The sequence below is a fragment of the Gymnoscopelus microlampas genome (assembly GCF_963454915.1).
Source record: "Gymnoscopelus microlampas genome assembly, chromosome: 5".
Taxonomy (NCBI): domain Eukaryota; kingdom Metazoa; phylum Chordata; class Actinopteri; order Myctophiformes; family Myctophidae; genus Gymnoscopelus; species Gymnoscopelus microlampas.
Window position 1 is genome coordinate 16,060,828 of NC_139942.1, and position 27,258 is coordinate 16,088,085.

Below are 27,258 nucleotides of genomic sequence, written 5' to 3' on the forward strand. Positions count from 1 at the left end.
TACATACATACATACATACATACATACATACATACATACATACATACATACATACATACATACATACATACATACATACATACATACATACATACATACATACATACAACATACATACATACATACATACATACATACATACATACATACATACATACATACATACATATATACATACATACATACATACATACATACATACATAAAGAAAAGTACAAAAAGTAGAATTTTACTAATGTAAAAGCATAAATATGCAATAAGAATTTAATACAAAACGTCAACACATTTTAGGGATCCTGCACAATGCATTATGCCAACGCACCACGCACTGGCCTCCGTGCATTTGAGATGGTGATTGAGGATTTCCCGACCAGGCCCATTAATTTGTCCTATACGGATGGAACCCAGTCCATCAGGCATCCACGGAGTCCAGGGAGACAAAGGCGTTTTGTTCCTCAACGACCACCCCCCTGGTGGACACCAGGTCCAATGATGCCCACCCCTCCTCAACGACCACCCCCCTGGTGGACACCAGGTCCAATGATGCCCACCCCTCCTCAACGACCACCCCCCTGGTGGACACCAGGTCCAATGATGTCCACCCCTCCTCAACGACCACCCCCCTGGTGGACACCAGGTCCAATGATGTCCACCCCTCCTCAACGACCACGCCCCTGGTGGACACCAGGTCCAATGATGTCCACCCCTCCTCAACGACCACGCCCCTGGTGGACACCAGGTCCAATGATGTCCACCCCTCCTCAACGACCACGCCCCTGGTGGACACCAGGTCCAATGATGTCCACCCCTCCTCAACGACCACCCCCCTGGTGGACACCCCCCCCCTCTAGAACTCAAAGCGTTCCTTCACCTCCAATGATGTCCACCCCTCCTCGACGACCAACTACCCCTGAATTCATTCTGGATCCTCCATGGATGACCACCCTTCCTCGACGACCAACCCCCTGGTGGACACCCCCCCCCTCTAGAACTCAAAGTGTTCCTTCACCTCCAATGATGACCACCCCTCCTCGACGACCAACCCCCTGGTGGACACCCCCCCCCTCTAGAACTCAAAGTGTTCCTTCACCTCCAATGATGACCACCCCTCCTCGACGACCAACCCCCTGGTGGACACCCCCCCCCTCTAGAACTCAAAGCATTCCTTCACCTCCAATGATGACCACCCCGCTTGTGCCCAGTGGAAGTCCAGCTACAGTGACGCACACAGCTCCTCAACGACCAACCCCCTGGTGGACACCCCACCCCTCTAGAACTCAAAGTGTTCCTTCACCTCCAATGATGACCACCCCTCCTCGAAGACCAACAACCCCCCCCTCTGGAACTCAAAGCATTCCTTCAGGTCCAATGATGACCACCCCGCCTGTGCCCAGTGGAAGTCCAGCTACAGCGACGCACACCCCTCCTCCACCCTGGTGGTCGTTAACCACAAGGCCCGGGCCCAAAACGACCACCACACAAGTGACTATCCCCACCACAGGTACAACTTACCCCCCGCCAACCGCCAGGTCTCCACTCAGCAGAATTCCTTTGCATTTTACTTTACTAGGTAAGTCAATACATTTTACACAGTACATAATACTAATGAATGATGGAAAATATATAACATTGTGAATAACAGCAACTGAATGCCATGGTTGCACTTGACATTACAACGTGACTTGTGATCGAATGCATCAGATAATAACTTAGCTATGGCCCTCATATGTGTCCACATTTGACACAGATTTTTTTTTAAATTTGTTTCATGTGTGGTGAAAGTTGAATGCTTTGGGGACTGCTTCTTTTCCTATCTGTTTAATTTACACCTCTTGTGTTTGGCCAGTTGAACAAATCTGACAAGCTTAAGGCTGTGTTTAGACTGTCTAGTCACAAAGTCACCTGCTGCCAGGGGCTCTGGGTATGGGATTGCTCACAGACATGACATGTTCTGAGTCTGAGATGATTGTATAACAAAAGTCACATCATATGTTTTACAACTTCAGTGTGTGTAATGTTGCCAAGTAAGGTTCCATCGGCGATGCCAGATCAATTTGGCCGTCATCACATTACTGTTGAAGGGCAAATAGATCTTAATTTGAATTCCAGTGGATCCACCTGCTCCATCTTGCCAAGAGGGAGAATACTTACCTCGGTTCCTGCACCCAACACCCAGAGATGGCGAGCATCTCCACGGTGAAGTCAACAAAGAGTCAGAGATCACAATCAAAGCACAAGCCACACGCTCCAGGTAAGGCAAAACACAAAATAAATGATGTTATCGACACATTTTCGTTTTTCCCATTTAAGAATGCTAGATGAAATCTGTGAATTTTGTTTTCATACAGAATTTATGATATGATCTTCAGTGGGCCCCTGAATGTCACTAAGCGCAGGACCACACGTGATGAGTTTGTCCTCAGATGGACTCCTGTTCCAGAGGACCTTGGAAAACAGTTCCCGCTTTGCTTTATCATTGAAGCAGATGCCAGACCCAATGGCAAGAGAGGGTAAACCTCACATTCATTCCGTTAAACATGGTCTTCAACATAGGGTCCGGGACCTCTAGGTAGAGTTACTATATTCGGGCCGCCAAATTTTGTGATAGGAACCTTTTTCTTCTTTTTTTTACATTAACCCCATGAACACATTAACATGAATCTAACATATCAGAAAATATATTGTGTAAACAAACAAACAAAAAAAACTGAAGCTATCTATGAAAAAGTTTAATCTGTAACAACATTGTATACACTATGTAGTGGGAGTCCCTGCTTCATCTCTCTCTCTCAAGTGGTCCTTGGCCTCAAAAATGTTGAAGACCCCTGCTTTACAACGTTGACGTTTTTCTTTTTTACGAAGCTATACAGATTATTTTGGAGGGGGACGGAGGGCGCTTATTATGTTGAGGTACATTCGATGCATTCTGGAACACAGATGCCCATGTATGTAACTGTAGAAAATAATAATTTTACAGAAACATGAATGTTTCTATCTGAGGGCTTGAGTGACTAAACATACTGTAGTCCATTCACATACATCAGGTCTAGAGGGAACAGACCATGACACCTTTTGACTTTCTCAACCCAAGACTTAATGATCATTCCCACCAAGCTGAATGAAAATCTGTTAATCCAATCTTGACCTATATTTGTAATTCGTACTGAGAAAAGAATGCAGGACCAATTTCATGACCCTGCCATGCATTGCTGCAGGCAGGGTAAATACATATTTTTAGGTCATATAAAGATATAGCTAAGTACTGTAAATCAATAATTGCATGAAACTAAGACAACACAGTACACTTATTGTAATAATTAAAGGATAATACTCATACTACAATGTGATCTTTGCCAATCATTTCAGGCCTTTGATGATCTATCAGTCTGAGCTCAGATGTGTGGTGGTAGAGGTGGGACGGAGAGGAGGTGAGTCTTATTGTTAAGACAGTTACACAATTAAACACATATGTTGGGAGTCATTTTGAAGAAGCCACACAGTTAGAAAGGGACTACAGCACAAACGTTTTTTTTGAAGAATATTAAAGTTTTTTTTGGCAGAAATGTGCCAAAAAACCCTTTAATATTGTTCTGTTGGTTTTCACTCTCGTTTTGAGTTGATGCTCCAAGCATCAACATGTCACGTTTGTCCCTTCAGGATAAGGCCTGTGTGTATAGGTCAACTGGGGGATTTTGGAGGGGGGGGGGGGGGGCTCCGCCTCGGTGCATTATCACCCAGTCGGGCTTTAAATTTCAATAATGACTACCTCCCCATACATTATCCCTTGCATAACACGGCCAGCTTATAATTACAAAGTATATTATTTCTATAATAAGTAGTCAATAACTTGTTGTTAGTTGATAGCTACTAACATACAAATATCTTATTTCAGTGAAAGCCAATGTGATTTGCACTGAAACCTCCATGACAGTAGAGGTGGACAAAGCCTCATTCGAGGGACTTTCAGGTCATCTACGACTCAATGAACAGAGCGACGTATCCTGTAGCCTTGAGAAGCAACAGAACGCCACTCATATCATTGCAGTAATCCCCCTCAATGGCTGTGGTACTCAGATTGAGGTAAAGATCTCAAGTTCCAGTTGGTAATATTTGACTGGCAGTTGTCTGTATTGTATTGTTCTAGAGAAGTGTGATGTGTCTTACATGTGGCCAGTTTATGTATCTATCGATCGATCGATTGGTCGATCGGTCGGTCGGTCGGTCGGTCGGTCGGTCGGTCGAGAAAAAAGGGGGGTAACAAAATATTAGCTACTCTAAATTTGAATAAATACATTTATAATGTATTTCAATCGAAAAATGCAACTGCAATGTTCAATGATTTTATGCCATGCAACCTTGGCACCATGTTGGACACACTCTTCTCTTCTCTTCTCTTCTCTTCTCTTCTCTTCTCTTCTCTTCTCTTCTCTTCTCTTCTCTTCTCTTCTCTTCTCTTCTCTTCTCTTCTACAGGAGGATGACGAGAACCTCGTCTTCAAAAACGCAATCATCACCGTCGACGACGTCACCAACATCATCACCCGGAAGCACCGCCTGCAGGCCGAGGTCTCCTGCCAGTACCCCAAGCGCAGCAACGTGACCGTGAGCTTCACCGCGCACAGAAGCAACGTCACGGTGAAGGAGAAAGGCTTCGGTACCTTCACCTACCTGTTTGAGTTCTTCCACAGCAAGAGCTTCGCCCAGATGATCGATCCCCGCTCCTACCCACTGGAGTACGACGTAGGGGACAAGATCTACCTGGAGATAGTGGCCTCATCTTCAGTCAACAACACCGAGCTGTTTGTGGAGTCCTGCAGAGCTGCACCGTACGATAACCCCAGCTACCGACCAATGTACCCCATCATAGAAAATGGGTGAGTGCAGTTACCTCTAATATGTTCTTCTGCTATTATTAGCAGTATTTATTCATTTTTCCTCACCACACACATTTCTTTGTATTGTAAATTCAATTCAATCCAAAGGAGCTTTACTGACATGAGAAAACATGTGTTTACATTGCCAAAGCAATAGTGTCAAAATATAATAAAACTGCTGTTGTATCAGGCTCACCTGCCAGTGAGGAGCCCCCACCGGGAGGATATGGAGCCCTTGTCCTACTCCTCCTCCTACACTCCCTGCTGACAGGTGCCGGCCCAGCCCGTAGGATTACGTGTAGTGACAAATACCACCCTCCCCGCCCGGCTTCCCTTCCCCGAATTGTGTTCATATAGACCTTGACAAAGCCGGATGCACCGCAGTGTATTCGAACCCCCAGACTCCACGGTGGCGGACAGCTACTTTGCCACTGTGCCACCTAAGCGCCCCCATTTTAGCAGTGTTGTTGACATTACTTGTAAATAATTCTAAGATTGATTAAAAAAAAATACCTTGGCACATTGTAATAAACCACACCAAGTTTTTTTTTTTTTTTTTTGTGTATATAAACCTTGTACTGCAGGTCTTTTCTTCTTTGTTTCAACCAGGTGTAACGTGGATCCAACTGTTGAAATACTTTCACCACGCCATGGGAAAGAGTTCAAATTGTCAATGGAGGCCTTCAAATTCATAGGAATGCACGATCAGGTAAACAGGGAAATATTTAGCTATAGCAATGGTGCAAATTACATTATAGGGCAGGCAGGAAATACAGTACCTGTGCTGTATTAATTATAATAATAATAATACATTTAATTTATTACACACTTTACATTTTTGCACTTCACAAAGTGCTACAGGGTTTAAAAACAATGGCTGGCGGCTCCTTTGAGTCTCCTACCGGATACATTAGCGTCTTTCAGCCGGTAATCAAATTATTGGCTTAGGAATGCGACAAAAACTAAACAATCTCCATGAATTCAATGCTTCATGGGGTGTGTAATTAATAGGAAATAATTAATTTTCGTTTACAACAGTGGTTCGCAAAGTGGGGTCCGGGGAACCCCAGGGGTCCTTGAGGGAGTTCCAGGGGGTTCTCAGCAAAATTTGAATCAAAATCAGTTTAACCACTTTAAACCTAGTCTATACGTTGACCATTTGAAAGTAGCTTATCTACAGTACAAGCTCACGTGTCACAATGCAATGTGTTGAGAGCTTGTAGATTGTCAATGTTTTAAATGTTTTTGAAACATTTTAACAACAACATTTTGTATGGTGGTCCCTGGCACAAAATATTTTCAGATGGGGGTCCAAATACATATTTGGGGTTCCTTGAGATCAAATCGTTTGAGAACCACTGGTTCACATGCAACTTCTACTTTTGCTTTCAGGTGTATATCAGCTGTTCCGTTATCGTGTGTGAATCGGGGAACTCCAACACCAGGTGCTCCCAGGGTTGCATCGGCGGCTCCAAATCGTCTCAGGCTGGTGTTCAAAGACGCAAGAGAGACACAAACTCTCTCATTCAAACTCCAACGCACTACATTTCCCAGGGTCCCCTGCGCCTGAGAAGGGCATCTGAAAGCACAGGTAACTCTTCGCAAACTTTTCTCAACTCTGTTGTGAATAGGCTCTATGCACAGCAGCCATATTATCACTTCCTTCACAGGTGTTACCAATGATACTAATGAAGGCTCTGTTCCATTTAGTGTAGCACAGTGGTTTCCACGACCCCCATAACTTTGAGTGTGGGTCCATTTGGTTCCATTTGTACACCTGTAAGGGGCCATTTGGAAGCCCATGAGGGTCCCTGGACCCCAACTTTAGACCCACTGGTGTAGGGGTGCAGTACGTTAGTCCGACAGCGCATTCCTCCGACAGCGCAGTGCTCCGACATTAAACAGTAAACCCGAACCAAACCCGCACCCTAACCCTAACCGCACGCGGATGCCACATAGTCGGAGAAAAGGTCTGTCGGATTAACGCATGCCAGAGTGTTTCCAGTGAGCCAACATGCACAATATCAGCACCCTGACTCTGTTTGACCAGAATGGAACAGAGCCTTCATTAGTATCATTGGCAACACCTGTGAATGTCTTCACACTACTGCTGCTGTGCATAGAGCCTATTGGATGACTACATAATTGCAATAATTTCCCATTTCAACCTTTCTGTCTCTCTTCACTATCTAAATTAAGCCTAAAATTCTAAATGCAACCTATAAGTGTGCATAGTTGAGCTACATGGCTCATCGCCTTACTTTTGGGGTGTCGGGTAAAGTACTGTGTTTCAGCCCAAGTTTGTTTTAGCATTTTAATGACCTCTGGAGGAAAATTTTGCATATAACGTACGTAGGTACATACATACATACATACATACATACATACATACATACATACATACATACATACATACATACATACATACAAACATATACAGCCTCATTAAGAGTTCCATAGCACAGCTCAACTAATGGTCTAAAACAAAATAAGTCTGTGATCTTTTAAGTATAAAGGTTGCTTGTACTAGGCATGCTCTCAGACTTTTCAGATGGCCATTCCAGGCTGAATCAATGTTTTAATTCTCTCTCTCTCTCTCTCTCTCTCTTTTCTTCAGCTACCAACCTGAACCTCAACCTGAATCTGGTCTTCATCGCTGGATGTCTTCTAGCAGCTGTTGGCATGATCTGTGCGGTGGCCATTTACAAAGACCGCATGTCACGGGTGAAATATGACCGTGTGCCATCCACTGAGAACTAAATCTGTGTCCTTGATATGAAAATGTTTGGAACCACAGATTTAAACAACATTAGGAAGCAAACAAACTACACTTTAGAAACAAACCCGCAACTACCAATATTTACAAGGGACTTAAGCCCAAAGTCGCTTATATTACGCGAACTTGACAACACTGATTTACCGTAGACAATGGAAGGATAACGTTGTTTTTTTTACAACAAGGGTTCTTGTATTAGATTGTAATGATAATAATTAAAAGATGAGTGTAAAATGTATTAATGTATTGCTTTCTCTTGTTTCTGCGATTTCTAACTGGGGGGCGGGGGCATTCGGGTTATAGACCCCTTAACAGACGACGTCACACTGATAAGAACCAGTGTGTGCGCGCAGGCCGGCACCAAATGAAACCCATTCTGTCATGTCTCGCTAGGAAGCGCCTCACTAGCCAACACACAAGAGGAGGTTGAATGTACTGGAACCAGCGCACCCCGAAACAATATGTTGGGAATTGATTGCATGAAACAATCACCTGTGCATCCAGTCTCAATGTTGGAACAAATAATTGGTCTATTGTTAAAAATGTAATAAGCCGGCTATTTTTGTCTCGAGGCCGAACGCATGGAGGCCAGGGCAGAAACTCTGCCCCAAAATGTTCACGTCGGTCTGTTATAGCGCCACCAGGAGGCAGATTTTTGCTAAACATTTTTTTAAAATACTACTCCTACAGATTTTGTCCAAACATCACGCAAATTGGTACTTATACAATGCCACAATTGTGCAAACCACACAGCTAGCACTTGTCCTGTAGCTGTTCACAACTGGCAGATCGTATAGAAATATAACAATTATATTTTTTTGGTCCAGGAAAAGTCAAACTCTAAACTACCTAAAATACTTGTTGTATGTGTCATTTTTAGAACAGATACTAGCATAATATAGCAAGTTCAGCAGCACAGATACTGTATATGTGATAAATATACTTAGATTTTTGTTTCATGGGGTTTCTAATGCAGCAGTGTGTGTGTGATATGACCGACTTGCACATTGCTCTTAGGGTAAACATTTAAGATTCTTTACATTCATTCGCTGGAGAGTTTATTTGAAATCATGCATTTGTTATAGCTGTGGAGTCGATCCTATTATTAAAATAGGATTGTTCAATAGGATTGTTCATTGTTCAAGTGACAAGTTGCTTCTAATCTTTAGACTATAATTCTGATGCTTGTTATCAGCAATGTTTTCATATTCCCGAAGGGGAATTAACAATTAGGGTGTTAAAATGGGTTGTTAAGACGTCCTCATTTTGTTACTGTACATTGTTACTTGGATTCTCTGTGTGAACAAGTTTCTGTTGGTTCTTTTAACTGTGTGTATTGTTTCATTTGTGACGTTTGACATTTTAACATCCCTGATGTGAAAGCATTAAAGAGCAGCTTCTGGTATTATTATGTGACCGAATACAATGCTTTGTTCTTCCACATGGGGGCCCCAGAGGTGTCATTTCAGAAAAAAATAAATAGGGGGTACTAAAAAGAGTTACCACTTAAGCCCCATTTAAAATTCAAGAAGAAAAAAAGGAAGGAAAAGAAAATGTTCTCCTACAGTATATGACATGCCGAAAATAGGAATGCCAGGTTGAAAGTGGTTCATGGATGGTTGCAGACAAGAAAACATATTATAACATATGTGTCGCATGTACATGGGCCGGTGTGGAGTGAGATCTAGAGATCTAAAATCAGATGGGGAAAATATGCATTGAAGAACTGAATTTGAGGTTAAATGTGAACACTAGGGGGTGGCTGATTTCCATTCCCCTGGACTCCAAATGATGGCCCTGGCCTTTTTCTCCCCTTTTTTCTTTTTTTTAACAGATTACGAGAGTACAGAAATATACAAAAGCTTTCAAATTATTTAATTAGTATTATTATTATTATTATTATTATTATTACACTGAAATCTGAAAATATTTGAAGATATGCTTAGTAAAACTATACACTTTATCATAAACATGTTCCATTGTTCACATTAATGCTTCATTATTGGTGAGGCTAGAGCTATTGAGAAAGTTGTGTCAATGAGGGTCAGAAACACTACACGTGGTTCCTATATCACACCTGCTTCAAACACCCATAATGGGTGACCCGCAGGTTTTGGAGCTTTACCGTAGTGTTAGGAACTTTTGTTTGCCAAATGCCAAGCACTACTTCCTTAAGTTTCCTATTCTTTTTGTTATAGTTATATCTCTGTCTTGTACTCAGAGAATACAGTACATGGCAAAAGGGAGTCCACACATGAGTCAAACGTTTTAACTTATATTTAACTCGAATTAAAGAGAAAATCAGGCTAGAACTATACAACAAGAGCCCCGGCTCACAATCATGCAGAATGTGAGCCGGGGCGGGCCGAGTCGTTGATTTATATATTGTTTTGAGGGACGGGTTGGGCGGGTTGGGTTCCGTGACGGGGCGGGTTATGAAAAAACCCAACCCGTGCATCACTAGTACGCGCTGTTGTACCTGCGAGCTGTCAGCTGTGACCTGTGGACACCTGTTTTTTGTTTTGTTTGTCCACCAAGGAAAAATATATATGATTGCTTGGTCTTTAGTTTTTTCTGCAGCTGGTATCTGTTCCCCATAATTCCTTCATTCACGTTGCAGTCAAGTGTAGGCCTATGCAAATATGTCAAGCACAGTTAACCTATTAATTAAAATACAAATACAAAAGTGGAAAATGTGTCAGCAACAAAAACGAGAGAGCTTTGGGAAAACGCAGTGCAAGCCTCAAATTGCATGCGCTCATCTAAATGAAGAATATTCATATAATATTAAATATTTATTGTTGAAAACGTACTGTTTAGTTGAAATTAGTTTCATTGTGCTCAGCAGAGATATACTGTTATAATGACAATGTATCTGCATGATTATTTGAACAATTACATTGCCGAGTTTATCAACAGTGCAGTGAGCAAAATATTGAAGAACCTTCTTCTACATGGACCCTGGTCCTGGGCGTTGAGGGACAGTTGTGTACTACACAGGGCAGACTCTGATAGGATAAGGTATGGATTGGCTGAGTGCTCTGTGAGTTTGTGCAGACTTTGGGTAAAACGCGACACATATCATAGAACATAAATGGACAACATGTGATTTTTTTTCCCAAGAGGTTAAACTCGACTGTAACTGTAACACATTTTTTTGTTTTGTTAATAGCTATACAGTTTAGGCATTTAACAGAACTGTATATAGCTAATTAATAGCTATATCATCAATAATTCAATATCAAAGGGCCCAGGGGCCCATCAGTGAGCCAGACCTACTGAGAGCGAGGGCCCTCTCAGTTGATCTAAACGACCGCCATGCACCGCATGGAAGTTTTAAAACCACCACAAACAAGACACCCACTGTCTGCACTTCTCCTATCCACCTGTGAGCACCTGTTTTGGGCATGACAGACACTATAATAGGCTGCCTGGAAGTCAGCCAGGACAACTTCAGTATCATATTATCTGAACAAAAGTGGTCAAACAGAACAATGTTGCCCTGAGGCAATAAACAAACAAACAAAATAGTACCCAAAAAACACAGCTTGTATAGAAATACAAACTAAATAAGTATTTAAACAATCCTGCTTTTAAATACCCATGCACAATCACATGCATCATTTTTTTAAATGCACGTACTGTAACCCTAAACATGTTAAAAAGAGATCTTTATCTTAAAAATTGGCAGTTCTCTCTCCCATGTGGTTCACCGGCCGCCCCTAGAAAGAGGGATGGAGAGCGAGAGAGGCGGGGGCTTCAGGATAAACAGGTGTGTCATGTAATCGCAGACATATCTGGTCTTCACTCCTGAACTTGTATTATGAGCTTTCAATTGTTCCAAAATATATATCAAAAACATATGCCGAATACATGTGTCACTGTAGCCTACATACGAAGTTTCCAGCCCTCCCCTGAGTAGTCCAACTGGCAAGATATATCTTGCTCCATTAATTAGGAATATCAAATGATATGAAGCATAGCGTTAGTTCATGCAGGGCACGGGAGTCTCATATGCTCAGCTGTAATCAGTCTGCTGATTGCTTTCAATACACACAGCTCATTCCCTCAACAAGGCAGTCCGTTTAAATACGGCTTCCTGGATCTCTACTTTTCATTTGCTGCCACACGCTCCTGCTCCTGCTGGCAAAGCTTGGCTCCACCAACCCAGCCTCCACCTTATAGAGTACAGAAGTCCTGACGTCACTCGTTCATCCCCATGTCCATTCTCTATGGAGAATAACATTGGGTCATCTTAGAATCGTCTCATATAAGAATTGTGGTCCAAAAATAAACAAACTGTCTCGGCGATATTGTCAGGGAGGAGGTTCTGTATCGTTTATGATAGTCAGTCACTTATATATGATACAGTCTGTTTCTGGCGTAAATGTAACTAATTCGGCGGAAGTAACATTAGCGTTTTCTCACCGTCAGTTGATGTTTCATATCCATAAGAGTCAAACCGCCGAGATCATTTGTTTATTTTTGGAACACAGTTCTTATTTGACGCGATATTAAACACGTCTATGGGTCTAACGGGGGTGGAAAACCGCGAACCAGGTAGGATGTGTAAATTACGTCAGACTTCGGTGCTCTAAGTTCAGAGTCTTGCATTACTCAAGTGTTTGAACTGAATGTTGAACTGAAATTCATGTGTGCATGGCTCTTAAGTAAACTGGAATTTAATGTTTGCATGGCTCTGAACTGAATTCAATGTTCTATGGCTTTAATGTTAAAATGCATTCAAGTTTTCACGACTCACGTTATTCTGTTTTTTTTTGCTTTAATGAAATTGTCACATTGTGGATCCAGTCCGGTCTTTGTTATAATAATAACTCCCATAATTCATAAAAACAAATACATGCAAGGTCTCCCCCTCAAGTATTACTTGAAAAGGACTGTAAGGTCGAAACATCGTATAGCTGCTGTGGAACAAAATGGATGATTGAAAAGTCAAGTGGGTTGCGAGCCCCCCACTTGTTTACATTCAAATCATAACATCAAAACAGATTATACAATAAAAAAAAGCAGATCCTACTCTTCTCCCTCCTGGCTTCCAAACTGAATAATAAACTCTCCATTGCCGTCAGAACTGCAGACTCACTCCCAATTCCCCACTGTAATCTGAAGACTCACCTCTTCAGACACCACCACACCCCCTAGCACTTCACTCGCAATTGGTGCAGTGATTGACCAAGATATGTGTAGGCCTACTATTCAAACATATCTACCTGGTATCCTTAATCCTATTGTTTCAAATGTAGAGAATCCTATTTACCTATTATTCTAGTTGCTTTGAGACCATTGTTCTCTCTGCACTCATGCATTTATGTGATTATTTACCTTGTTTATTGACTACAGTTCATTCATAAACTCTGCTTATTCTGAACTCACACGTGTAAGTCCCTCTGGATAAGAGTATCTACTAAATGTCTGAGTTGTAAATTGTACTTGTTGTAGAGTACAGCATATTTGAGTGAGAGACATACTGTAGACAAGCATTAGAGACTGAAGTTCACCAAGCAGTCAGACCTAATTATCAGTTTTTCACCAAATCCTTCACCAACTGTTTCTCGAGGCATGAGTTCTTTTGACATTAGTCTTTTTTACTAGCATGTTCACCAGGAATAAAAGACAACCTACACGTTGAATGAAATGACTTTTATTTGAGGATGACAAACAGGCCTCACCCGACCAAATGATGAAGAAACATTGTGGTGTAATGCATATTATTAAACACAATGATGATTCTCTAGTCTGCCTCATGGATCTGTGGGAGAAGCACACTAACACATTGATACAGAGTGCATGCCAACGTCTCGTCACCAGGGGGGGGGGGGCGGGGGGGGGGATAGTAGCTGCAAACACTCTTGTGGGGGGCAATGTTAAGCCAACCTGTTTATACCCCACAAAGATGTCCGCCGCTACCAAATGACACTTGTTGACGCCCCCTTCAGGATTTTTTGCACGCACTATACTGACTCACACCTTTTATGTCAATGATTCAGTTGCTATTGCTATCATTCAAGAGTGCATGCTGACACAGTATCTGTTGCTCAGTGGTGTAAAGTAACTAAGTACATTTACTCAAGCACTGTACTTAATCACAATTTTGAGGTACTTTAACTTTACTGGAGTATTTCCAATTTTCAGTACTTTTACTTCTACTCCACTACATCGCAGAGGCAAATATTGTACTTTTGCTCCGCTACAATTATTTGAAAACTTTCTACGATCATTACGTAGCAAGCTGTAACTAGTTTCAGCTTGCTAAATGTTACATTTTAGACACAGCCTATTCTGTGTCAGGCAGTTACAAATATTCTCAAAGAGACGTTTAAACTTTCTTTGGGTAACTATTATTATTATAATGCCTAATTGAAAAAAAAAAGCCTCAAGCTATCAAGCTCAATGCTGCCCCTGTTCACTCTCATTTCTGAGAGTTGCCCTGACATACTGCTGATGTCACCTCATCTTCACTTGACCCTATTTAGAGCTCACTCGCTGGTATACCTACATGGTGCGTTGTGTCCATGTCTCACATGCAGGGTTGCCAGATCTGCTTATTATAATTTCCTCGCAAGATTTTATTTGAAAATAGCCGATATACAAGCTCACAACGCGTCGCATTGCGATGCGTTGTGAGCTTGTAGATCTGCTATTTTCAAATAGCGGATGTATATGTTAAAGTGCTCATGTGGTCCATAGTCGCTTCTTTTGGGCTGGTTTTCCTAGACTTGGTGTCTTGTTTCTCTCACAGAATCTAGCAACACTGGACGCCAGTCTCACATGATATCGGCCTCTTCGACCCTGCTCCTTGCATCCCTCGGCCGGGCTCCATATAGGCCTACTGTAAGTTCCAAAGCTAACGGGTTAGGTAGCTTTATCAGACAGTACAAACACTCAACATAGGTCGCGTCAGCCTGACCTTTGGTGTAACCATGGCGATCTAATCATTCTTGAAAAGTGCTATAAAGTTATTATTATTTGTATTACTATTATTATCGTAACGTGTAATCCTCTCTAACACAAACTTTTGACATTGATCTTTATCTCACAATATTTTGATGTCTGTAAGGCATTCCACCTTTTGGTGGCATAGCAGTAGAACACATTTGTCCCCATGTTTGTGCCGAATCTGGGTTGAGTGAGATGTGATGTGCCTGTGTGTGTCTTTCACGTTATTGAAGTCTGACAGGTACATGGGTATTCCTGTTCTCTTGAGGATCTTGAAGACCATGGGCCAATTCCAAGTTGCTGTACTCTGTCCTCTAATCTGAGCCATCCCACCCTAGCATAGTGGCTTGTTTGTAGATTTAAAGGTTGTGAGTTTAAGATTTATGTCAAAAGTTGTGTTTTAGATTGCCATTATCCATAGAAAGTTTAAACTTGGAGAGTACTGCAATGTCTTCAGTTAAGCTCTCAACACAGGTCAGATAATATACATTGTTCAAGGCTATTTGCAACCCTTTCCCCTATAAACACGGATATGCGTTGAAACACAAATAAACCATAAACCATTCGGGGATGACATGAGCATTAGAATAAATACATACAATACAGCCTTACGCAAGCATGACCATTTATCTAGTTGTGTGTGTGTGAGTGTGAGTGTGAGTGTGAGTGTGAGTGTGAGTGTGAGTGTGTGTGTGTGTGTGTGTGTGTGTGTGTGTGTGTGTGTGTGTGTGTGTGTGTGTGTGTGTGTGTGTGTGTGTGTGCGTGTGCGCGTGTGCGCGTGTGTGTGCTGTTGTGGTTTTGTTCATCAAAGCATCCTGTCAGGACTTCCTGACTGTTCTCTACACAGAGACTGCTGTTGTGCTTTTGTTCATAGAAGACGCTTCTAAGAAGCCTCTTGTCCCCACTTCCTTTTTTTTTCTGCACTTCTACAGTTATAGACAGTTCCCCTTCAAACTAAAACTTCCACTAAAAACAAATATGAGCAGATTAATAGATAACATGTTTTTAATGATCCTATTACACGCAATGAAGGTCTTTCATAGACATAAGCAGGAAATCTGCATACATACATAAATCTGCATTCATATATAAATCAAAATTTACATCATGCATGGACATGCATGCACGTGCGCACACACATTTGTACACACAAAGCATGAGTGAATGTTCTGTAATGGATTCCTGCTTGTGTGTGTGTGTGTGTGTGTGTGTGTGGGTGTGTGTGTGTGTGTGTGCGTGTGCGTGTGCGTGTGCGTGTGCGTGTGCGTGTGCGTGTGCGTGTGCGCGTGCGCGTGCGTGTGCGCGTGAGACAGACACAGAGAGAGTATGGCGTCTACCCGTCAGACAGTGTGAGTATGACAGGCAGTAATGTTCTTCTGATTGGCTACACGGCTACCTCCATGATGACATAATCATCGTCTCTTCTATTCCTCGCATTGGCTGCAGCTGAGACAGACAGACAGACAGACAGACAGACAGACAGACAGACAGACAGACAGACAGAGAGGGGGGTCATATGAGTGACAGTGACTATAGACTAGAAGTCGTGACATTACAAACAAAAATAGGGCATTAGATATCTCTGACAGAAATAATGACAATGTTGGTTCTGTTCAGTCTGTGTTGAAGTGTCTATGAGCAAGGCACTTCCTCCCAACTCCTAACCACGTTTTAACCAGGACTAATATCCTGAAACTGCTTTAGACTCACAGGTAGGACATTCCGGAGGGCTGTGCCTTTGATGAATTGAAATGTTTAATTCTACAATTTCCTTTACTGATTGCCTGCCACAATTTTCAAATGTTTCCGGTCATACAGTCTGGGACTCGGAAGCTCTGATCATGATTAAAATATAAAGCGGATGTGAAGCCTCCCTCCACTTCCGTTTCGTCTTTACAGTCGAGCAAATGTATCCTAATATAAGTGTATACAGCTTGCTGCTTAGCAGAAATGGAAATTCAAAAATAAAATGCAAAGATATTTGTAAATATATTTTCGTGAACGGAAGTGCCAGCTTCCTCTATCGGATTTCGGGAGGTGTAGTTCCAGACTCTATATAGCATTCGGAGATTGTGGAATAGTTGTCTGGCTACACAAGACTACATTTCACAGGAGATCTGTTCCTGTCTACACGCACTTGGAGAGCTTGGCTGTGCACTTTGAAGTGCTAACTAACCCTTTGAATTGAGAACTGCTACTGCTAGATTGCTACTCTGTTCTGAATCTAATTCAAGATGACGGTCAGTCGGTGCAAATGTTATTGTTTTAAACTTACACTAAAATATGTATCTCCTTGTTCTCCCGAAATCCGAGAGAGGAAGCTGGCACTTCCGTTCACGAAAATATATTTACAAATATCTTTGCATTTTATTTTTGAATTTCCATTTCTGCTAAGCAGCAAGCTGTATACACTTATATTAGGATACATTTGCTCGACTGTAAAGACGAGCAAATAACAAATTCCACCCACTTCCTTACACTGGTGTGACAATAAAGTTGATTCTGAATCCGATTCTGAAAACACTTGAGGAGAGAAATACAGTAGACAATGTGGTAATATAAACAGTGTTGCTATGCTCATTTGGGATGTGCTTGCACTGTGTTTTAATGGCGTGACGCGCACGTCGCTTAACCCCTACACTACAGGTCACACAATGCACAATTGATATGCATCTAGGCTCATTCCTGTGTTAATGTACCTGGTGTGAGTCGGGAGCCTTTGTAAACTTTGTTGAGGTGTGAATTTAAAGTTGTTTTAAATCTATGCGTGTGCCTGCGCGTGCTCCTGGTCAAATAGGTTCCTGCACGCCGTGCAAGGCCATCCCATGAGCATTGAACAAGCCATTGTCAGCTGGACTTTAAGGTTTGTGTTTATATGAAAGGTTTTGTCTCACCTGCAGCTCTAGCTCTCACTATAGCGATGTAGATGAAGGTTGAAACCACGTAAGGAGTGAGCGCCACCAGCTTCATGATCAGACCGGTCAGAGACATGAGGGGGGGTGCAGCGGAGGTCGGAGAGGAGGTGGGAGATGATGGAGAGGAGGTGGAGGTGGAGGTGGAGGTGGAAGTGGATGGACGAGGGATGGAGGATGAAACTGTGAAGAGAACAGTGGCTTTCAGCAGTGGTGGAAAAATAACTCAAATGTTTTACTTAAGTAAAAGTATCAATACTGCAATGTAGAAGTACTCAGTTGCAAGTAAAAGTCCGGAATTCAAAATGTAGGCTACTTTACTTTAAGTAAAAGTACTAACATGTTTGAAAATAGCAGATCTACAAGCTCACAACGCGTCGCGATGCGACGCGTTGTGTCCTTGTAGATTGGCTATTTTCAAATAGCCTAGGTATAAAATAGGGCTTTTTAATGTATTATAATGTAATAATTTATATCTGCAAAGTAAAAGTTTTCAAATAATTGTAGTGGAGTAAAAGTACAATATTTGCCTCCGAGATGTAGTGGAGTAGAAGTAAAAGTACAGACATTTGGAAATACTCCAGTAAAGTAAAAGTACCTCAAAATTGTACTTAAGTACAGTACTTGAGTAAATGTGCTTTACACCACTGGCTTTCAGTATCGAAACAGTGATTTATCTTATGTTAATAATAGCCAAATTTCTCAAGTCTCACCATTCACTTCCATCCAGCTCTCTGGTGACTGTCCATGGTCAGAGATGTTACACTTGTAGAATCCTTCATCAGACTTGTAAACACTGTGGATGGTCATCTGTCCTGTAGACTCAGTTCTGAAGAGGGATCCGTTTTGGTAGAAATCAGCCGGGAGGTCAAAGGATGGATTACCAGTTGTTTTGTCTTTGGACAGGCAGCGGAGTGTGACATCACTTCCCCCCGTCACAGGAAGTACAGGACTCTCCAGGATCACATCTGCATCTAGTACAGGGGTGGGGGTTTATAGAGCGTCATACTCAGTGGTGGACAGTAACAGGAGTACATTTATTACAAATATTTTAATTTTACTCAAGTGCATTTTTAGGAAGGCTGTGAAGTACTACAGTAGTTACTTTTAGGTTGGCTGTTCTTTTTCTTGTCTTTTCTACTTCCCTAGAATGCAATTGGCCTCACGTTGTGTTCTTCAAAGAAGGAAACCTATCACAGTACACACTCTCCACTGGGATCTACATCATGGGTATTCAACCCCAATCCGTGACCCCGAGGCGGTCCTCGGAGTCACTGCAGGGGGGGACACCCATTTTTCTCTGATGCTTTTTTGTTTTGTTTTAATGTCTGAAAATATGCATGAAACCAACTTACTATTAACAAATATCAATCGTAAGAAAGACTACCCAACTAGTACCCCCAACCCCCACTGTGTGGAGTACCAATTTAGGCAACAGATAAGTTAAACAATATAGACCCAGTCTAGTAAAAGTGTACATACTTCATATAATTACAAATATGAATGATAAATAGATAATCCCTAATAAAAAGCCTGTCAGCAGAACCTACTGTAGCATGTTCACACTTTTGAGTGTTACTTGTATATGTCCTATAATGTAAACCACACTTCACACCCACATATGTCTGAGAAACGGTTGCATTTCCTTCTTCCGCTGCATGTTTTTAAAAGTGTTGCATAGCGAGTGCTGACGACTTTATTTGATTTTTTCGTATACACTATATCAGTGTTTGCCAACCTTTTTGGTGCCAAGGTACACCTGGCTTAGCCAAAATATCCCAGGGTACACCTAGATATATGGTGCGTGTATATATATATATATATATATATATATATATATAAAATATTTACTCTCATGTACACAAGATGTAATAAAGAAACCTTGAACATTACAAAATGTCTTTGGCCTACAAATATAAAAACTTGGGGTAGTGCAATGAATGGAGAAGATGGAAAAAAAGGAAAGAGACAGTGCCTCAGTTTCACCGATTTATTTTTGGAAACATACTTGGAAACAACTTGTTTTGCTTTGATGTCATAATAAAGAAACCTTGAACTAAAAAACAGCACACACATGTTCAATTTGGCCTACAAATATATAAACTTGTCATTGCAATGAACAGAGGAGTTGGATTCACCTTGCCAAGAAAAATACTTTAAAAACTCAAAAAGATTTTTAAAAAAATATATAGGAAAAATTGGCCACAATAGTCTTAGTGTGAAACTGTTTTAGAAAGAAGAAAAAAAACACTTTTAAGCCAGTACAAATGTCTTTGTTTGAAACTTGAGTCCTTTTTAGAAAAAATACTTTAAAACTCAATAAAAAAGATTTGTAAAAAGAAAAGAAAAAATTAGGTCACAATACAACTGTCTTAGTGTGAAACTTCAGCTTGTTTTGCTGAACACAGAGTTTGTATCCTGGCTGGGACTGATGACAAGCACACACGAAGCTCCTCGTCAACTGCTCTCAGTCTCTCTCTGTGTTTACTTTTTACGTAAGTCAGGGTTGAAAAGCTGAGCTCACACAGGTAGGTTGTTGAAAATGGGAGCAACACTGCCATTGCACTGTCTGAGATGGCAACATCTGGTCCCGACATTACGTTAGCCATGATTTTGGCTCCTGCCAACATATATGTTGCTGCTGTATGTGGCAATTTTAACTTTGCCACAAGCTCTGCAATTTGGTAGCTAGCTTCCAGAGCTCTGTCACTAACCTTGGTGCTGGTGGTACTGCGTAACAATGCAGTTGTCTGTTTTGCGTTCTGTCTCGCCTTAGTAGCTTTCAAACTCACAAAATAGTCCTTGTCCTTTGTGGCGATTTCTCCATGGTGGGCCTCAAGGTGACGTTTCAGCTTACTGGGAACCATAGCACTGTTTACGAGCTTGTCCCCGCACACGATGCACAGTGGAATAGGATTAGATGGGTCCCCCATAAAAGTGAAGCCAAACTTGATGTAGTCATCATGGTACAGTCTGGCTGTAGTCGTCTTGCTTGTCGCCGTTGTTGTTCCCGGCGGCAGCTCGTCGGCAGGTCGCGGTGGCCCGGACACACCGGCAGCGCTGCTCGCAGGAGGATCTGGCAGCGGCAATGTCTTGCTGATGACGGCGAAATTTAGCGTCTTCTGGCCCTGGGTGCATCTCTTCTTTGCTGGTGGAGCTCTCATCATCTTGTAGTAATAATACTGAGTGCCAAAGCATGTACCCTGTGCCCCTTTTATACAGTAATATTAACAACATATTTGCATTCCTATGGGTGATGATCACAGTGATCACCCATAGGAATGCAAATATTCAGTGTAGCGGCTACACTGAATGGACTCGGGCGTGGTTGATTGTGAAACGGTCCGGATGACGGCCGTATCGATTGACGGACGCGCCATTGTTCTCGAGGGGCTGGTTTCACACGTTCTTCAAAGCTCACGGTACACCTCGCAAGTATCCGCGGTACACTTACTGTACCATCTACCGCGGTTGACAATCACTGCACTATATTATACTCTGGTTTTAACAAGAAACATGGAGACTGCCATGCTCAACTAAAACGTTTTCTCAGGATGAGAAAACAAATCGACCTAACCTACATTGTATTGAATGAGAGCGGGTTGGAGAGCAACTGTGGTTCAGCAAGACCAATATTTAAATAAGAGAAGGGCAATTTCTCCTATGAAAGCAAACAGGCAGGTGATCGAGCACTGGTCGGCTCCTATGTGCGCACCTGATGGAGGCACTGCATGCTACACAGGTCACAGGTTAAACTGCATGCTACGCATCTCTGTGTCATTTTTCCTTCAATGCCAATTCCTTTGGCTATTCAAAAATAGCAGATCTACAAGCTCATAGCGTGGCACCGAGTGCCACGCTATGAGCTTGTAGATCTGCTACTTTTGAAAAATCATGACAATTTGTGCAAATCTATGAATATTAATATCTTTTAAAGGGAATACTTGTAACTCAAATCTTTGCTTCTGGGGGATTCTACAAATGTCTTTCAAATCCTTATTTTTTTTTTAAAAAACTGACGTTGCTATAATGAGTTCTCAAACCTTTTCAGGTCAAGGACCCCCAAAAGGATATGTATTTGGCCGCGGATCCCTATCTCAAAATATTATGTTCCAGGGACCCCCAGAAGCAAAGATTTGAGTTACAAATGTTTGCTTTAAAATAATACATATTCAAAGATTTGCACACATTTTCACGATTTAAAAAAAATAGCATATCTACAAGCTCATAGCTGCATGCTACACAGGGATTAGGGAGTCACTCGTAACGTTGCCAAAGACATTAGTGCAAAATTGTCAGATGTCATGAAAGCTGTGAAGAAGCTGTGAAGAATCTACTGCTCTACTTCACCATTCTGAGGTTTGATGGATTTCACACGGAACAGTGTTCTCACGCATGTTGAAGTTATGTGTCTAGTCAGGAGTTTTTACTTCTCCAGAACTGGCTGACAATTTCAATGACGATGTCTGGGTTGTGGGCTGAACAGAATTTTAAAGTTCTATGCAAGGCCACAATGCACGCGCCTTTCACGTTTCTTTATGAGAGAATGGAAGGCATAGGGGTGTGCCGATACACTAAATTCACGATATGATACACGATATTGGGCTCACGATACGATACACAGGATCACTTAGGAAATTGGCACTGGGTTAAAGAAAAATGGGTTACAAAAATCGCGGGATAAAAATATTAAAAGAAAAGAAAATATATGGGGGGGGGGGGGGGGGGGCGGGGGGGGAGCAAATGCAAACAAATAGTTATATATTTTTTCCCAAAACGATACATATCATCACGAAAACGTATCGCACCCCTAGAAGGCATTCTAAAAAATAAGAATATACAGTATGGGATCCTTGCGTCATCTCTCAGCTAAGGGTTCCTTGGCCCGAAAAACGTTGAAGACCCCATATCTACATAAAAGCGGAAATACGTCATCCAGGCGCGCTAACCTATCCATATAGCCACCACTTTTTTGAGTTCTTGTTTCAACTCAAAACAAAACACGGTAACGGCGGCAGCAGGAGAGGAACGAGTCTGATCAGCAGCTGAATCAGCCTGACAAACCTATGAAGAACACCCCATGGCCTCTGAAGTCCATGTTATGAAGAACGCACACACAGACATAAAAACCTTACTTGAAATTGCACTTAATTATTTTTTAAAGCATGTAATTTTGAATTATATTTAAAAGCAATTACTTTTGCACTTTTACTTGAGTAACATTTTGACTGAGCTACTTTTACTTGTAGTGGAGTAAATTTGACCATTAGTATTTGTACTTTTACTCAAGTACTGGGGTTGAGTACTTCGTCCACCACTGGTCATACTGAGTGAAGAGCCACGCATTGGACAACCGAATTGAAAATTGAAACACACAGTACTGAATTATGTTAAAACTGCATGAATTTGGTAAACATGACAAACTACTTTAGGGTCCTTGCTTCAACACCAAAATGTTCTGTCACATAATGTTGACTTTTTTAAAACTTTTTTTAAGGTAACTGTACTCTGAGGTTACAATAAAAATGACTTTCATGAATTAATCCACTTCAATGTCATATCAACTTTTAAATGAGCCTATGTCTGATTTAGTTGTCTGATATGTACCACTTATTATACTGTAGTCACTGATGAAACACATTGCATTGTGTTATAGATATTTACTCAAGGCTGACTGTTGCACTCTTATAAACATTTAACATGTGAGTACATACGAATGGAAACATATGGCACTGAAACAATATCTGTGTTAACAATGACACTATATCTATCTATATCCACTACTAGTGATGTAATGATTGGTTGTACCAGAGATCATAATGTTGATGGTGCGGCTGAGTTCTCCTGACTTGGACTCACACCAGTAAAGTCCACTGTCCAGACGATACAGGGTTATGGTGCAGGATGCTCCTACACAGAAAGAAAGGGATATCAGTTCAAAGTTATCTATCTATCCGTCCGTCCGTCAATACAGTACGTGCATACGTAAGTATGTACATACATACACACACACACACACACACACACACACACACACACACACACACACACACACACACACACACACACACACACACACACGTGTGCGTGCGTGCGTGCGTGCTACGTACATACATACATACTATACATACTATACATACATACTATACGCACGCACGCACACACATGCACACACACACACATATACACATACATACCTTCAGTGACGCCCCATTCATAGTTGCAGGTTCCATTGCCCTTCCCACTGGTGTGTCTTTTCACAAACCACTCCAGCACAGAGTTCCGTTCTTCCTCACAGCTCAGTGAGATGGTCTCGTGTTTAAAGAACTGACATCTGTCTGGACTGACTGTCAGGGACACTGGAAGAAACAGAGAAAGAAAGAACAAATTAACACAGGGATGAGAGTTAGACAATGTGTGGCGATCAGATGTGAGCTGCTATGTCAGGATCTGTGTCTCTGAATCTTATTATGTAGTATCGTTCCTATTGTGTATTGTTCTCCTTGTACTTTTATGTAGTGATGTTCTAGTGTTTCCTGTTCAGCCTAGTTAGTGTCAGAGCCTTCTATTAGAGAGTTGCGCCAATGAGGGGTCAGAAATAGCGTCGGTCACGTGGTTCATGTAGCTGGAAATAGTGACAACGAGCCGTCGACTTCAATGCATTCCATGAACTTCCGGTTTAGGGATTTGTCACTATTCGCCAATGTATGTGTATGTAGAAGACCTGGCCCGAAGAAGTGAACGGAGTTGGCGTAACTCTCCAATAGATGGCACTGGTTAGTGTTACCTGTCTTGTGTCTCCTCCCTCTGATTAGTTATGTTCTCCACCTGTGTCCTGTTGTGCCCCAGCCAATCCCTGTGTTGATTGTCTTTGAGTTTCACCTGTGTCTAGTTTAGTCTGTCTATTTAAGTCCTGTGTTTATGAGTGTTCCCTTGTCAGGTTATAGCCATTGTTACAATGTTCCTGCCTGTGTCTGTCCTGCTGTAATCCTGTTAAGTGTTAATAAATACATTGCATTAGACCTTCCTGCCTGCATTGGTCTGCTTCTGGGTCCTCACCTGTCTTGCAACGTGACATGCTATCTGTCATTGTAAATAACAGCGTTAATGTCAGATGAAAAACCATCTATAAAACGTGACCGTAACATCTTCATCTGTAGAAGACTGTTGAGAATGTATACACACCATTCCTTGGATAATGGAGCAACTCTCTCCTTATAAACTACGTACATTTCACCACTTTTTCAAACACAAAACACTTTTTTTGCAGATATTGTCCAAAACTCTCACTAAACATTATCTCTGGGATCATGTGATAAACAGCAATTTAAGCTGTCTATAATGTGCCTTTTTTTATAGAAATGCCCCCCAAAAAAGATCTGGTTGATCCCAAATTTGAGTCACACATTGAGGGGCTTCTAAACAACACAGACCCAAAAGCAATTTCACTTCTGCCCTTAGGAATTTTTGAAAAAGTTGAACCGTATCAGGCAATTTCCCCCCGCAGCTTCATCGGGTCCTGATGACAGCTCTCAGCGGGGAGTGTTGGGAGGAGTAGGACGAAGGCTCTACGTCCTCCCGGTGGGGGCTCCTCACTGGCAGGTGAGTCAGTAGGATACAACAGCAGTGACAACACACAGAAATGTCATATGTGTGGGGAGAATTAATTGGCATAATGACTCGATTGGGGAGAAGAAATGGGTAAAAAGCATAAAAAAGATTGCTTCTACTATACGTACAATACTATACAGACTATTCAAATATTCAATCTTGTCTATTCACTATGAATCCATATCAATTATTCATTTATGTGTTGATGTGGTTTGTGGTGCGGTTTGAAAAGTCCTGAACGAACACTTGCTGTTTATTATCAGGATGGTTGGAACATGTCTCTAAACAATCAGATGTCTTGTCTACACTACCCAGAATGCAATGCATGGAAGTTGTCTGTCTCACCATCTGGTTGAGCAGGTCCACAGCAGACAAGGAGATACAGCACTGGACGGACAGACAGACAGACAGACAGACAGACAGACAGACAGACACACACACAGACACACAGACACACAGACAAACAGACACAGACAGACGGACGGACGGACGGACGGACGGACGGACGGACGGACGGACGGACGGACGGACAGACAAGAGAGAGAGAGACAGGCTTTACCATTTCAGTGTTATTCAAGTTAATTTCAATAAGTTTCCACTTTGCAAAGTACATTGATCATCAATATCCAACTATTGTAACGACTAGCAGACGTGGGTTTGGGACAATTCAAAGGAGCTTTATTGGCATGAGAAAAACATAATATGTTTACATTGCCAAAGCAAGGGTCAAAATATAATAAAAACAGGAGCTTAGGAAGTCAAGTTAATTGGTTCAATATTTTTTTAATCAACACACAGACGTAAAGGGTGTTCAATTGCACTGATTTATGGGAAAAAATGCAAAAGCGGAAAAATTGAGTTTCTGCGGGACAGCAACGGTATGTAATCACAATAAGTGAAGGCGTAGACTAGGGTAGGCTTGGGTGTGGTGAGGAAGTATGGGCTTGCATGGATGATCGGCAGAGACGAGGCGAGCTGGCAGGCAGGCCAGGGCAAGTGTGTGTGTGTGTGTGTGTGTGTGTGTGTGTGTGTGTGTGTGTGTGTGTGTGTGTGTGTGTGTGTGTGTGTGTGTGTGTGTGTGTGTGTGTGTGTGTGTGTGTGTGTGTGTGTGTGTGTGTGTGTGTGTGTGTGTGTGTGTGTGTGTGTGTGTGTGTGTGTGTGTGGTGTGTGTGCTAAACACGGCTGCCATAGCCGAGTAGTTAGAGAGCTCGTCTGGGGAGCCAGAGGCCATGGTTGTCCCAGGTTCGATTCTAGGCCAGCCCAGTAATGTGTCGAAGTGTCCCTGAGCAAGACACTTAACCCATAACTGCTCCCCGAGGTGCTGGCCCTGTAGCGCCCACGGCTCCTGCTACCTCAGTGCACTGCATGTGTATGCAAATGTACAGTGACAAATACCACAAAGGAGTGTGGACTAATAGTATTATTATTTATCGTCACAACCAGTCATTTGTTGTTTGTTAATTTTCAGCCTGGGCTTCCATTTGCTCCAGATAAAACACTAAACCACCCACCCAGCACTTTAATAATGTTTGGTAACAAAACAAGGATTTCTGACTGTCTCTTTAAATACATTTAAATGAAAATGAGTGCAAAGCAGAGAGTGAAAAGAGCAAGTGTTCAATAAATAAAGTTTAGATTAATTTGATGAAACTAAAATAAGATTGAAATAAAGTACTCACATGATATTATGTAGCTTGACGCAAATTTCATCTCGACAAGCTGACTGACTTAAAGTGGCTGAGTGAGATGTTGTGGTTTGACATACGTTCGTATAACCCTCTGCTGCTTGTTGGATGAAGGGTCTATTTCCTTTTGGTAACATGCTCAACCACACACACACACACACACACGCGCACACACACACACACACACACACACACACACACACACACACACACACACACACACACACACACACACACACACACACACACACACAACCACACACACACACACACACACACACACACACACACACACACACACACACACACACACACACACACACACACACACACACACACACACACACACACACACACACACACACACACACACACACACACACACACACACACACACACACACACAGCCTCCCCAGCCAAAGAAGGAACAGAAAGTGTATAAGA

General features: G+C 42.0%; 1 protein-coding gene across 2 annotated transcripts; it reads right to left on the reverse strand.

The window, feature by feature from the left end:
- Positions 1-15,453: 15,453 nt before the first annotated feature.
- On the reverse strand, positions 15,454-26,933 carry LOC311046274 (high affinity immunoglobulin gamma Fc receptor I-like). Of its 2 annotated transcripts, none has more exons than XM_084058491.1 (7): positions 26,809-26,933; positions 25,475-25,516; positions 23,716-23,877; positions 23,327-23,428; positions 18,232-18,486; positions 17,501-17,701; positions 15,454-16,052 (listed from the first exon to the last, which is right to left on the reverse strand). In XM_084058491.1, exons 1-7 carry the CDS (start codon positions 26,837-26,839, stop codon positions 15,991-15,993), a joined length of 855 nt encoding a protein of 284 aa, XP_083914617.1. In that variant the 5' UTR covers positions 26,840-26,933; the 3' UTR covers positions 15,454-15,990. The 2 variants fall into 2 exon arrangements, with proteins under 2 accessions (XP_083914617.1, XP_083914616.1); XM_084058490.1 differs by having other exon boundaries at positions 15,460-16,052; positions 18,232-18,492.
- Positions 26,934-27,258: the final 325 nt, after the last annotated feature.